The sequence below is a fragment of the Pelobates fuscus genome, chromosome 9 (genome assembly GCF_036172605.1).
Source record: "Pelobates fuscus isolate aPelFus1 chromosome 9, aPelFus1.pri, whole genome shotgun sequence".
Lineage (NCBI taxonomy): Eukaryota > Metazoa > Chordata > Amphibia > Anura > Pelobatidae > Pelobates > Pelobates fuscus.
The window spans coordinates 161319376-161332641 of NC_086325.1; the positions used below are offsets into that span (position 1 = coordinate 161319376).

Genomic DNA, 13266 nt, shown 5'->3' on the forward strand with positions numbered 1-13266 from the left:
GCTGTTCCAGAATCCTATTTTCCAGATCTTTTTATTTTTGACTTATTTTAGCATATTGTAACTCTGCTTCATGAAACCATTGTCGATGTATTTGGGGGATGGAGGGGAGGATTTTTCCAATTCAGTGAGAAAAAAACCCATTGGATTGTTTGAGGATTGTTTGGGTTTACTAATTATAAAACACAAGCCGTACAGAACAGTACTTTGCCTTACCGACATTATTATGTCAGAGTTTTACAAAACAAAAAACAACAATCCAGCCAGACAGGGCAGCATTTAACTTTCAAAAGAGGCAAGTAATGCCCCAAGGAGGGGCAAGGGTATAAAATGGAGGTCTATGAAAAAGATTGCAGCATCGTACATAAATAATCTTGCACATGCGCAAGGAGATGCCTTAAATAAGCAATCACTGATGAGAAATGGGAAAATATTTGAAGCCATTTTCCACATTTTGTCACAAATTGGCTTGTACACATAACAGATTGCTAATTAGTTGTATATCTTTGAATTAAATTGGAATTTCAGTGAAACTCCATCACAGTCTATGAGGTTTTCATAACCATTTGATGCCAGTTTGATTAGTCTTTTTAGGAGCACAGTGCCATTTGATATCACACTTGGAGCTACATGGAGACAAGCATGTATTTGACTAATAGTCTGTTAATGATTGATGATTGTGAATTCTTAATGCCATGGACCCGGTGTTTTAAGAAAAGGGCTCCCACACAGCACAGCTCTCATCAAACATGGGTTGTTCTGGGAAGAACTGTACCTCCACTCAGCAGCTTGTTTGTTTTCCATTCAACAGAGGGAATATCACTATATTTCAGGATGTTGTATAATTAATTAGATTAATTAGAGCTGTGTGGCACGTTGACAAGGGGCTTACTTGTAACCTGTGTTCCCACATTGGAGTATTAAATCCCAACATAAGGGAATGATGAATTAGCCGTCAGTGGTGGCGTCATGTGCTCTTAGCTGTGACACTGTGTGTGGCTCACTTACCACCTCGGACAAAATCCACAGGGCACACAACCACTTCAGAAATCTATCAGCGTGGGAGCCCTCATTGGATGATTCATAGTATCACCATAATCTTTGCTGCGGTTAAAAATGCTAATTCTTTTTTTTTTTTTTTTTAATTCTTTATTTTTCGTTTTTGGTGCATGATATTATAGTTTTACATACAGGTGTGCACGTTAGTGCCCAAAATATATAACTGAGATACAATTCCTTTTGAGTTTCGCACCAATTTTGGGTCAAGCATTAACATTCAGAGATAACATCAACATATTAAACATTAAATGATACGCTGTCTAGATGAGTCAATATGTTTCGTATACCCTTGTATTTAGGGTGAAGCCTTATGTTTGGTATCAGTGCTATAACCTGCGGTTTATGGGTTTGCTGCTAATAGAGCTCTGAGTGAGCGTTAGTGTGTTGGCATGCTTATGGTGTCTATGTTGCAGAAAATCCGTGTTCAATTAACTAGTTCCTAGTTCTTCATGTTGTGCTGAGTGGGGGGGGATCTGCCGCAGGTGGCGTATTTGTATCGATTAAGTACCCCTGACCAAGGGGGCAGCGGGGGGGGGGGGGGGGTGTGTTGGGTTCCGGACGCCAAGTGTTTGTGTACTGGTTGTGCTGAGTGTTGTGGTGTTGTAAAAGTGAACAGAAAAATATTGATGGGTATCCAACTAAAACATAAAGTACACATTATGGTCACAGCATGGAAGGTGTGCCACTATTATGTTGGTAGTGTTCATGGTGTCGTTTCTTGTCCTTCATGGTACAGGTTGTTGTAATCCGCCTTGTCCCGGGTCAAACTGGGTAGGGCGCTCAGGGGTCCGGGTTCTCATCCGAGGACTGTTCCGTGTCGTGTTCGTGGGGTTAGACAGTCCCAGGATATCTAGGAGGGGTGATGCTTCCTCCACTGAGGTTAGAACATGTGTTGTTCCTCTGTGTGTGATCTCCAAAGTTCCGTTTGCGCCCCACCTGTAAGCTATATTTGCTGAACGAAGTTGTGTGGTGAGCGGTCCATAGGTTTTGCGCCATAAGAGGGTGGCTTTAGATAGGTCTTGAAAGAATGTTAATGAGGAGTTCTCAAATGGTAGTGGAGTCTTGCCTTTCAGCCCCGCCATTATGTGTAGTTTGTCTTGTATAGTGACGCATCTAAGGATGACATCTCTGGCCGGTGGGGTTTTTAGGTGAGGGGCGCTAGGTAAGCGATATACTCCGTCAATTGAGATCTTCTTTGCGAGTGACTGTGGCAGCACGGTAGCCAGCAGGCGCCTGGCATAGTGCGGCAGTTCGTCGGCAGTTATCGTCATAGGTATGCCCCGGATCTTAATATGGGAGCGGCGCTGCCGGTCTTCGATGGTTGACATTTTAATTGCCAGGTAGGTATGTTGTTGCTGTAGCTGTTTGATGGTGTCATCCATTCGGTTCATATGAGAGTGGACTTTCACTACTTCCTCCTCCGTGTTTCTCACCCTTTCTGTGACTGTATGTAGTTCAGTCTTAAGGATGGCTGAGTCAGCTGCTAAAAGTTTGTGGATCTCTGTTAGGAGAATCTTAAGGTCTCGTTTGGTGGTTGGGGCTGAGTCATCTGTGGACTCCGGTGGTGGTGCCCGTGGCTCCGGTGTAGGCCCTGGGGAGTCAGGTCTGTGCAGTATATTGGTGTGTGCACTCATCTGCTGCAGTGCCTGTGTGTGCTCCTGAGGATCAGGGCCCTGGTTTGCTTGGGTTTGGGGCCTTGTATGTGGTGGCGTTATGGTGAGCTCAGAGGGGGTAAGGTCTGATGGTTTCATATGGGTCGCCTGTTCTGTCTGTCGTGTCTGAGACGGGCCAGGCAGATTGGGGCTCTGTTTAGCTGTATTGGGTGCCTGGGCAGGGTCCGGCCTGTCTGCTGTGGCTGCTGGCTTGGAGTTAGTAGGCCGTTGTAGCATGGCCCCTATATCCCTGTCCCCAGGCGTACCTTGTGGTTTTTGAGAGCGTCGCCCCATGGCTGGTGTGTGAGCTGGGACGATGGATTGGTCCCACAGGTAATGTTCGTCCCTGAGCTCTGTCGGGTGCCCGCACAGGAATTCCGCGAGGCCGGGGATCGCTGGTGTTTGGTAGGCCCCGTTTTTCCGTCTCCTCTTCTGCAGCCGTTGCGGCTGAAAGAAAGGCATCAGGTGGTGCGGTGCTTTGTACCGGTGCCCGTGTGGTGAGTGGCAAGGCTGGATGGGTTTTTAAAGTTGGGAGCTTAGCGAAATGGCGTCCGCTCGGGTCTAGTAGCAGGCTCCGCCCCCTTAAAAATGCTAATTCATGACATTTTCTGTTAATGTTTCAAATATTTTGTTTTAAAGCTCTGTTCTTACAGTGAGCATTAAAAAATTAATTTACAAATACCTAATATCTGTAACGCATTTTATAATGTACGAAATCAAGGTTATCCTTGGAGACCATGTGACATTGCTTGAAGAATTCACTAGACAACCAGTGTACAATAATTCGTACCTATCGCGGCCTAATTTCCTGAGACTCGTCAGTGGCACTGTGGGCCTGCAAGTGTGCCCTCATCACTGCCTTGGTTGTCTGGTGCCCTATGGCCAGCCCTCTCATACCAGTGGACATCATGCTATGTTACTGACAGGTAAGACAGCATTGTGTGCGGAGAAGTGCTGGAAGTGTGTGTGAGACTGGTCATGCTAATATTATCACAGATCATAATATATATTAATTGGCTCAATAAATCCTAAATAAGGTAACGCACAAGTATCTAAAAGTGACAATCGTATTAAGACACTTATAATACATAATAGACTGACACAATTGTAACCCGTTCAGCAGCTAAATATCATACAAGTACAATGTATCAAGACAGGCTACATACAGTACAGAACGTGTTACAATAGTGTCAGTCTGTTAATAATTATAACTGTCCGGACTGTCACTTTAAATTCACCTGGCAGTTTAGTACCTCTTCTTATAGCCGACATGATTTCTTTTCACATGAAAAAAGTGAATTCTGGCAATAGGGTTTCTTGAGGAGGAGCCAAATTCAGTTTTGGAATCCTATGGCATCTATCTATTATAACATCCAAATCAGCCAAATTTGGTAAAATTGAGAGAGAGGCACCTTTAACATAGTCAGCTAATTTGGAATATTTTGGGCGTGAACGTTATTTTGCCTACTCCGATCTTCCAAATCAGCGAACTTCGTTATTGCAAATGATTTCCAATGGTTCGCAACCTTCAAATCAAGTGCCGAATGATCGCTCACCAAGTCTTCCAGTGCATTATCAATTCGGTCAGAGTGAATTTTTTACTCTGTTGTGTATTTTTTTATCACGTCTATGCGAGCGCCCAAATCTGAGCAAATTGCATCACGGTTGAAACATTTTCCGCAGGACTTAAATAGTAACAGGGAAGTCTCCTAACTTGTCTAGCTAATCAGGGGCTTGCTGTACCTTTTGTTTAGGAGACGGAGTCATGAGACCGGGTTCCCTAGGGGGCGTAGTGGGAATTCATAGTTTATTCGGCAATAAATATATTTTATAATCTGTGATTTTAAGGCACCACAGTTTCTCTTTTTATACTAATCACTGTTTAGTTTTTCACCCACTCTTGGTTTAATACACATCTTTCCAATTATTGCCTTACATGCATATTTATTTATTGTTTATATAAGTGTTTTTAGTTGTTTTTTTTTTTTTTGTTTATTACCTTCCTGAGGGGTAGGCTCATATTAATTGAGTGTGTGTGAGGGCAGTAGTTATGGTGACTCCTAACGGAGAGCAAGAGGTTATGGTTAGAGCTATGGTAAAAAGGATGGCTAGTGATGTCATGTATGACAGACTAAAAGGAAATGTAATTACTTATCAGCCAAATATCTCTCTAATATTTTTATTAGTGATATTGCAGAAGGTCTTGATGGTAAGGTATGTCTTTTTGCTGATCATACTAAGATATGTAACAGGGTTGATGTTCCAGGAGGGATAAGCCAAATGGCAAATGATTTAGGTAAACTAGAAAAATGGTCAGAGTTGTGGCAACTGACATTTAATGTGGATAAGTGCAAGATAATGCATCTTGGACGTAAAAGCCCAAGGGCAGGGTACAGCATATTTGAAAGAGTCCTAACCTCAACATCTGAGGAAAGGAATTTAGGGGCGATTATTACTGATGACATAAAGGTAGGCAGACAATGTTAATAGAGCAGCAGGAAATGCTAGCAGAATGCTTGGTTGTATAGGGAGAGGTATTAGCAGTAGAAAGAGGGAAGTGCTCATGCCATTGTACAGAACACTGGAGAGACCTCACTTGGAGTATTGTACGCAGTACTGGAGACCGTATCTTCAGAAGGATATTGATACCTTTAGAGAGAGTTCAGAGAAGGGCTACTAAACTGGTTTATGGATTGCAGGATAAAGCATACCAGGAAAGGTTAAAGGATCTTAACATGTATAGCTTGGAGGAAAGACGAGACAGGGGGGATATGATGGAAACATTTAAATACATAAAGGGAATCAACACAGTAAAGGAGGAGACTATATTTAAAAGAAGAAAAACTACCACAACAAGAGGACATAGTCTTAAATTATCAGGAAGTATTACTTTACTGAGATGGTAGTGGATGCATGGAATAGCCTTCCAGCTGAAGTGGTAGAGGTTAACACAGTAAAGGAGTTTAAGCATGTGTGGGATAGGCATAAGGCTATCCTAACTATAAGATAAGGCCAGGGACTAATTAAAGTGTTTAGAAAATTGGACAGACTAGATGGGCCGAATGGTTCTTATCTGCCGTCACATTCTATGTTTCTATGTAATATTAAGGGGAGTGCACAGTCTATTATCACCTTCCATTTAATTATGGGAAATGTGCTAACTCTCCATGAAAGTCTGTTCCTGACCTGAAACTGTACCGCTGTATCATTTCAGGCAATTTTATAATAAACTTTAACGCTCAAAACAATAGTAGGGACCTAAAAATCAGCCATGAACATATTGACAAATTGCTTAAAATCACTCTCTGTATTGTTCTGTGAGCTTTTCCCCCAGAAAGGCCAGTGCAGCTCCTATGAATTATGCTTTAATTGGAGGGTGGGATGGAGCAGTGATTAACAAACACTAAAAGTAGTTGGAAAATGATGGCAAACATAGAGCAGATGTCGCCACCGAGCACGAAGAGTGGAACACCTCGGAACCATTCCAGGAGATTGGTCCAATTCACTGCAGGACAAGACATGGCTCTGTCCTGAGTCCCAGAGCCCAACATGTGTTCTACGCAGAGTGGAATCTGACCCTTTGCACGTTCTAGATAATTAAAACCATAGTCTGGCTTTAATCCACATTAAATTCCTCTTGTTACCGTGTTCCTTATAATGTGTTTCCACAAACAGATAGGATCACACTTTGTGCAGAAGTCTATTTTGTGGAGCCAATCTTGACCTTCAAGATTCTTTCCAAGCGTGGTTGCCAGAGTGATTCATACACTAAATGTGAGAGGCCGTGGTCGTTACTGCATCTATAAACAAGCCAAGGCACAACCCTCGTCCCACTGTGCCACGGCTACTCTGACTCTAATAAAACTTCTAGGAGTGTGTCTTCAGGATTTGTCTGATGAAGACAATCTAAACACACTGTGCTAAGAAGACAATCCGGATAAAGGGCATGTATATCACACTCAAGCCTTGTATTACAGCATATAAAAAGGGTTTCTATAGACATGTACACAGGGTATACAATAACTAGTTAATCAGCTGTCAAACATGAGAATCATGGAATTTTTAGAAAGATCCATAAAACAGACATTTTGCCCCACTAATTTATTTGTTGTGACGAGTGTAAAATGAATTTTAAACCCAGTAAATATGTATCAGTGTGGTGCTTGTCCCTTAAACACTATGCTTTTAGCTCTCATTTCTTGGCCTCTCTAATTCCAGCAGTTAAATGCTTACAACTCGACTCGCCAGTAAAACACGAAGTTACAAATGCGTAGAAAGTAGTCAACTTGACCTTAATTAATTGGAAAATTAGGACCTGGCATTCATTCATTGCTGCTGGCAGAGAGGATTAGTAGGAGGAAACACGGGAACTCCTAGTGCTATCGGAGGGAGATAAAATGAGTTCAGCTCAGCTACGAAGTCAGGATCCAAAAACAGAACTATGGTTCGTTATTCTGCAAAACCTTTAGCGGTTTAGTAATTAAACAGGGAAAACCGACAAGGGATTTGCAGAACTGGTTCAGAGAAGGTTTCCAATTCCAGCTATTGTGGCCACAGAATGCAGTTCCCCTGTCAAAGGTCTAGTGAGTAGCTCTGCTGCTTTTCACTTTAGGGTTTATTCACAAAATGAAAATGTAAAACCAAATTGCCAGATTTAGGATAAAACAATAAATCTGTGGGAATAATTTTTCCAAATCTGCTATTTTTGGTATTCAATTTTCCATTCGCTACAATTCAGAGTGTAATGTATAAACCCATGTGTGCGTTCTCAAGGACAGCCCTTTGCATTGTAAGATAAGTGAGAATTGCCAGGAATTCGGAAGTTAGGCCAAAATAGCCACATTTCAAAGGGTTCTTTAAGTCAATTCGGTGTTTATTTTGGTTATTTTGGCCTGTGAATTCCTGACAAATCTTGTTTTAGTTAATAACCCTGTTTGGAATTCTGTGTATTCGTTATAAATTGCTGGATGTAGTGTGTAGAACCGACACTAGTTGGCAGTGTTGTGTCCCCACTTGCTCTAGACATGTGGACCCAGAATGTGTTTCAGTTGATCTCTATTGTTAGGTTCATCGGAGATGGCGGCAACCATGAGGTATAGCAGGAGACCGACATGTCCTGATGCGTCGGTGGCCACCCACCTCCCAACTCCTCCTGTATCCAGACATAGGAAGAGCCACAGCCTAGGAAACAAGTGGGTGAAAAAAGCAGTCACATGGGACTGTCATTCAGTTAAAGCACTGCCCCCAGCTATGTATTAATTAATATCAATAACCCCTCTTTAAATCTAAACAAAAACCGTCATTTTACTATGCACCCATCTAGTATTGTTCAAATACTTTGAAACTGTTCCATCTTTTAAAGTAATACTTTATTTATATATATATATATATATATATATATATATATACATAGTTGGGCATGTTTGGTGTAAATAAAAATCTTAAAATAGGTTTCTAGCGCTTATTGATCAAATGTGAAAGGCAGATTAGGAACCCAAAGCAGAGTCTCTCTTATCTGGTCGCTGATTATGATAGTACCAACCCAGGACAAGATTTATTTTCTGGTAGAGAAGATGGATTTAGGAAGGTGCTCCTTAATTTCATCTTCTCTACCAGGAAATAAATCTTGTCCTGTGTTGGTGTATTTTACATTTTGCATAGTATTAGGTCTGACTGTATATAAATATAATATTTGGCATAGATTTTAAGAGCTGGTGAAACCCCGAGTCTGGAATAAATTCCCTGGCTTAGCGCAAACTGTTGCAGAGAGGGAGCAGCCCTGTGTATATTTTTAAAGCCATGCTAAATGTTTATTGGCACTGCAGATATTTACAACTACTTTTCCCAAGATGCTCAGTGATCTAGAATCAAATGGAACATTCTATTGGTTTCTATAGTGACCATTCTGCTTTTAGCAGTCTGCCCCAGAACTCCCCACCCTAGTGTTTTTATTTAATTAGAAATTAGGAGATTTAGGTCACTAAACGGTGCGCTGTGCTGACTACACCCCTAGATTGCAAAATATTTTATACCAAAATCTGATATTTTGGCATAAACTGTGGAGATCATCTACTCTGCACAATTCACTGTTTCGTGAAAATACACCTTAATAAGTAACAATATATTCTTTATTGTCATTGCAGATAGCTTGATAAAATAACCGTGTTTAGGCTACTTTTTTGTTAATCCGTTCAGATAAAGGGTATATTTGCCATTTGATTTCCACATTGACATTTTGCTCATTCACCTGCTGCTCACCCATGTCTGTGCGTGAAATGAATGCTTTGCCTATGCAGTCACACCTACACCTATCTCTCTTCCCATTTATCCAGCGTCATGTGTCAGCTCAGTGTTGTTGAGAGTAAAAGTGCTACATTTCCATCAGAGAAACAGCGCCACCTTCTGGATGATAGTGTCCTAGAATCACAGAGCCCGACCAGGATTCACACTCATCCATCTGTGTTTACCAATGGGGTGTCCATAGGTAAGTGCTTTCTTTTCTTTTCTTTTTTTTTTTTCTTTTATTTCGCTACGAATGATACAAAGCATCTTCCATTTATTAGCTTTATCATCTTTTGTTTTGGGTTGTATCATAGTAATTGAATGGCAATGATCTGTGTGTTGGGTTTATAAAAGCAGTGATAGGTTAAGTAGAAGAAATACTGAAATTAGCACAATAGGAGGGACTCTGTTTGGGCTGTTTGTTATCTTACATTGAGCTCGCTAGTACAGAATAATGACTGAACAGGATACTTTACCCTAGGAAATGCAAAGATCAGGGCTCGACAATTCCCAAGTCGCCATGGTGAACTAGAAATTCAACCGGTGCCCAGATTGCGTCCTCCATTGCAGGATTATTTTTAAGTAATGTATATAGGAGAACCCCATTTTATACATACTATAACCCCATCCTACACATACTGTAACCCCGTCCCACACATAATGTAGCCCCATCCTGTACATACTATAACCCCATACTGTAACCCCATCCTGTACATACTATAACCCCATACTGTAACCTTATCCCGTCCATACTGTAATCCCATCCCATACATAATGTAGCCCCATCCTGTACATACTATAACCCCATACTGTAACCCCGTCTGTCCATACTGTAACCCCATCCTACACATACTGTAACCCCATCCCACACATACTGTAACCCCATCCCACACATAATGTAGCCCCATCCTGTACATACTATAACCCCATCCTACACATACTGTAACCCCGTCCCACACATAATGTAGCCCCATCCTGTACATACTATAACCCCATACTGTAACCCCATCCTGTACATACTATAACCCCATACTGTAACCTTATCCCGTCCATACTGTAACCCCATCCCATACATAATGTAGCCCCATCCTGTACATACTATAACCCCATACTGTAACCCCGTCTGTCCATACTGTAACCCCATCCTACACATACTGTAACCCCATCCCACACATACTGTAACCCCATCCCACACATAATGTAGCCCCATCCTTTACATACTATAACCCCATACTGTAACTCCATCCCGTCCTACACACACTGTAACCCCATACTACACATACTTTAACCCCATCCCGTACATACTATAACCCCATACTGTAACCCATCCTACACATACTGTAACCCCATCCCACACATACAGGGAGTGCAGAATTATTAGGCAGGTTGTATTTTTGAGGATTAATTTTATTATTGAACAACAACCATGTTCTCAATGAACCCAAAAAACTCATTAATATCAAAGCTGAATATTTTTGGAAGTAGTTTTTAGTTTGTTTTTAGTTATAGCTATTTTAGGGGGATATCTGTGTGTGCAGGTGACTATTACTGTGCATAATTATTAGGCAACTTAACAAAAAACAAATATATACCCATTTCAATTATTTATTTTTACCAGTGAAACCAATATAACATCTCAACATTCACAAATATACATTTCTGACATTCAAAAACATAACAAAAACAAATCAGTGACCAATATAGCCACCTTTCTTTGCAAGGACACTCAAAAGCCTGCCATCCATGGATTCTGTCAGTGTTTTGATCTGTTCACCATCTGTTCACCATCAACATTGCGTGCAGCAGCAACCACAGCCTCCCAGACACTGTTCAGAGAGGTGTACTGTTTTCCCTCCTTGTAAATCTCACATTTGATGATGGACCACAGGTTCTCAATGGGGTTCAGATCAGGTGAACAAGGAGGCCATGTCATTAGATTTTCTTCTTTTATACCCTTTCTTGCCAGCCACGCTGTGGAGTACTTGGACGCGTGTGATGGAGCATTGTCCTGCATGAAATCATGTTTTTCTTGAAGGATGCAGACTTCTTCCTGTACCACTGCTTGAAGAAGGTGTCTTCCAGAAACTGGCAGTAGGACTGGGAGTTGAGCTTGACTCCATCCTCAACCCGAAAAGGCCCCACAAGCTCATCTTTGATGATACCAGCCCAAACCAGTACTCCACCTCCACCTTGCTGGCGTCTGAGTCGGACTGGAGCTCTCTGCCCTTTACCAATCCAGCCACGGGCCCATCCATCTGGCCCATCAAGACTCACTCTCATTTCATCAGTCCATAAAACCTTAGAAAAATCAGTCTTGAGATATTTCTTGGCCCAGTCTTGACGTTTCGGCTTGTGTGTCTTGTTCAGTGGTGGTAGTCTTTCAGCCTTTCTTACCTTGGCCATGTCTCTGAGTATTGTACACCTTGTGCTTTTGGGCACTCCAGTGATGTTGCAGCTCTGAAATATGGCCAAACTGGTGGCAAGTGGCATCTTGGCAGCTGCACGCTTGACTTTTCTCAGTTCATGGGCAGTTATTTTGCGCCTTGGTTTCTCCACACGCTTCTTGCGACCCTGTTGACTATTTTGAATGAAACGCTTGATTGTTCGATGATCACGCTTCAGAAGCTTTGCAATTTTAAGAGTGCTGCATCCCTCTGCAAGATATCTCACTATTTTTGACTTTTCTGAGCCTGTCAAGTCCTTCTTTGGACCCATTTTGTCAAAGGAAAGGAAGTTGCCTAATAATTATGCACACCTGATATAGGGTGTTGATGTCATTAGACCACACCCCTTCTCATTACAGAGATGCACATCACCTAATATGCTTAATTGGTAGTAGGCTTTCGAGCCTATACAGCTTGGAGTAAGACAACATGCATAAAGAGGATGATGTGGTCAAAATACTAATTTGCCTAATAATTCTGCACTCCCTGTATAAACAACAAGTTTCACAAACATTCGTCTTCATATCTGTATACACCGGCCTCGAATACCCACATTCACACACCACAACAACTCCTAGATTACATGGAAATGTGTCAAGTCTTGCCATAGATCAAATCATATTAATGTGTCACTTCAAATCTCTCTACACACTGTGCACTAACTACCATCCAAAAATGCATTGTGTTTGTGTGGTCAAAAGGTAATCAATCCCTAAGCTGGTAGAGAACTACAGCTCCCATGCTGCTTTGGGTTTACATTTACATTACGGTGTGGCCTAGGTTCTTGTTCTGGGACATGGGTTAATTCCCTAAGAGAGAATTGTGTGAAGTTATCGAAAACTTTTAAGTTTTACGACAAAATAGTCTCAATATTCTCCAATTTAACTAATATATTTCCATGTTCAGATCAAAGGTGTAATACCCATTACAGTTTGATGATTATATTTTTAAGAAGGTAGTGAGAGAAAAAAAAGAGGATCAGCCGACAGCCGTGAGATAATGATAGCAAATTGGTCTTACAAAGCACAGTTTAACCTAGAGAAACTAGTCATTAACTGGCAGCTATAACATCTCTATAGAACATCTCTTGGAGTTTCTATACTGTACAGCAGACACTCTGGTGCGGGAATCAGCAGGAACATTCCATGGTGACTGCTCTTACATTATTATTTATACATAAACCCTACTGTACCTAAAAACACCTGTGACGGGAACAAAATTATATTAGTACGCGGGGATGGTAAACGTCATGGAACCTACAAGATAAAGGGTTATGTCAGCCTTGTGTCACTCGGGGAAGCAATGGGGGATTGTTGAAATCAGACGTGTCTAATTTGTGATGCCCCAAACTGGCACTGCTGAAATGCTTTCACTCGGAATGCCAGGCGTTGGAGGTGTGAGTTTTCCGCTCTTTTACAAGCTGGGCAATGAACGATGATCTAAACGCTGAATCACAAACTTTATTTCTTCATTTTGATGACAGGGAGGAAGGTGCGATTAAATCATGGTCATTGGATGCCACAGCCCAGGCAGTTGAGCGAGATTTTCTCATTAAAGAATAAAATAATATTTTGATTAAATGAGCTAATGTTGGCACTTGATGCTGACACTACTTCTGATGTTGGTGTCTTTAACATTTCCAGAAGGGTGACTTCAACTTTTATTTCAAAATAATAAAAAAAAAAAAAAAATCAGTGAATGATGTCCCTATGCTTTCTGCAGAATTCTAGGCTTGGAATATTCTACATTGAGCTCTTACCAAAGCAGGAAACGGATCGTCCAATCCTGTTGCTCATATAACTTTCTATGGCAAAGCTGACTATATCCTATCT

At 41.4% G+C, this 13266-nt stretch overlaps 1 protein-coding gene across 4 annotated transcripts in view; it reads left to right on the forward strand.

Annotated features, from left to right (window-relative positions):
* RALGPS1 (Ral GEF with PH domain and SH3 binding motif 1) overlaps nt 1-13266 on the forward strand; it is a 328055-nt gene that overhangs the window by 294257 nt on the left and 20532 nt on the right. For 2 of the 4 annotated variants that reach the window (XM_063432901.1, XM_063432903.1), the window contains exons 13-14: nt 7774-7900; nt 9041-9192. The exons of the other annotated variants lie outside the window; for them this stretch is intronic. In XM_063432901.1, the coding sequence (XP_063288971.1) occupies nt 7774-7900; nt 9041-9192 (279 nt within the window). The remainder of the gene's footprint in view (nt 1-7773; nt 7901-9040; nt 9193-13266) is intronic. 4 annotated transcript variants of the gene reach the window in all.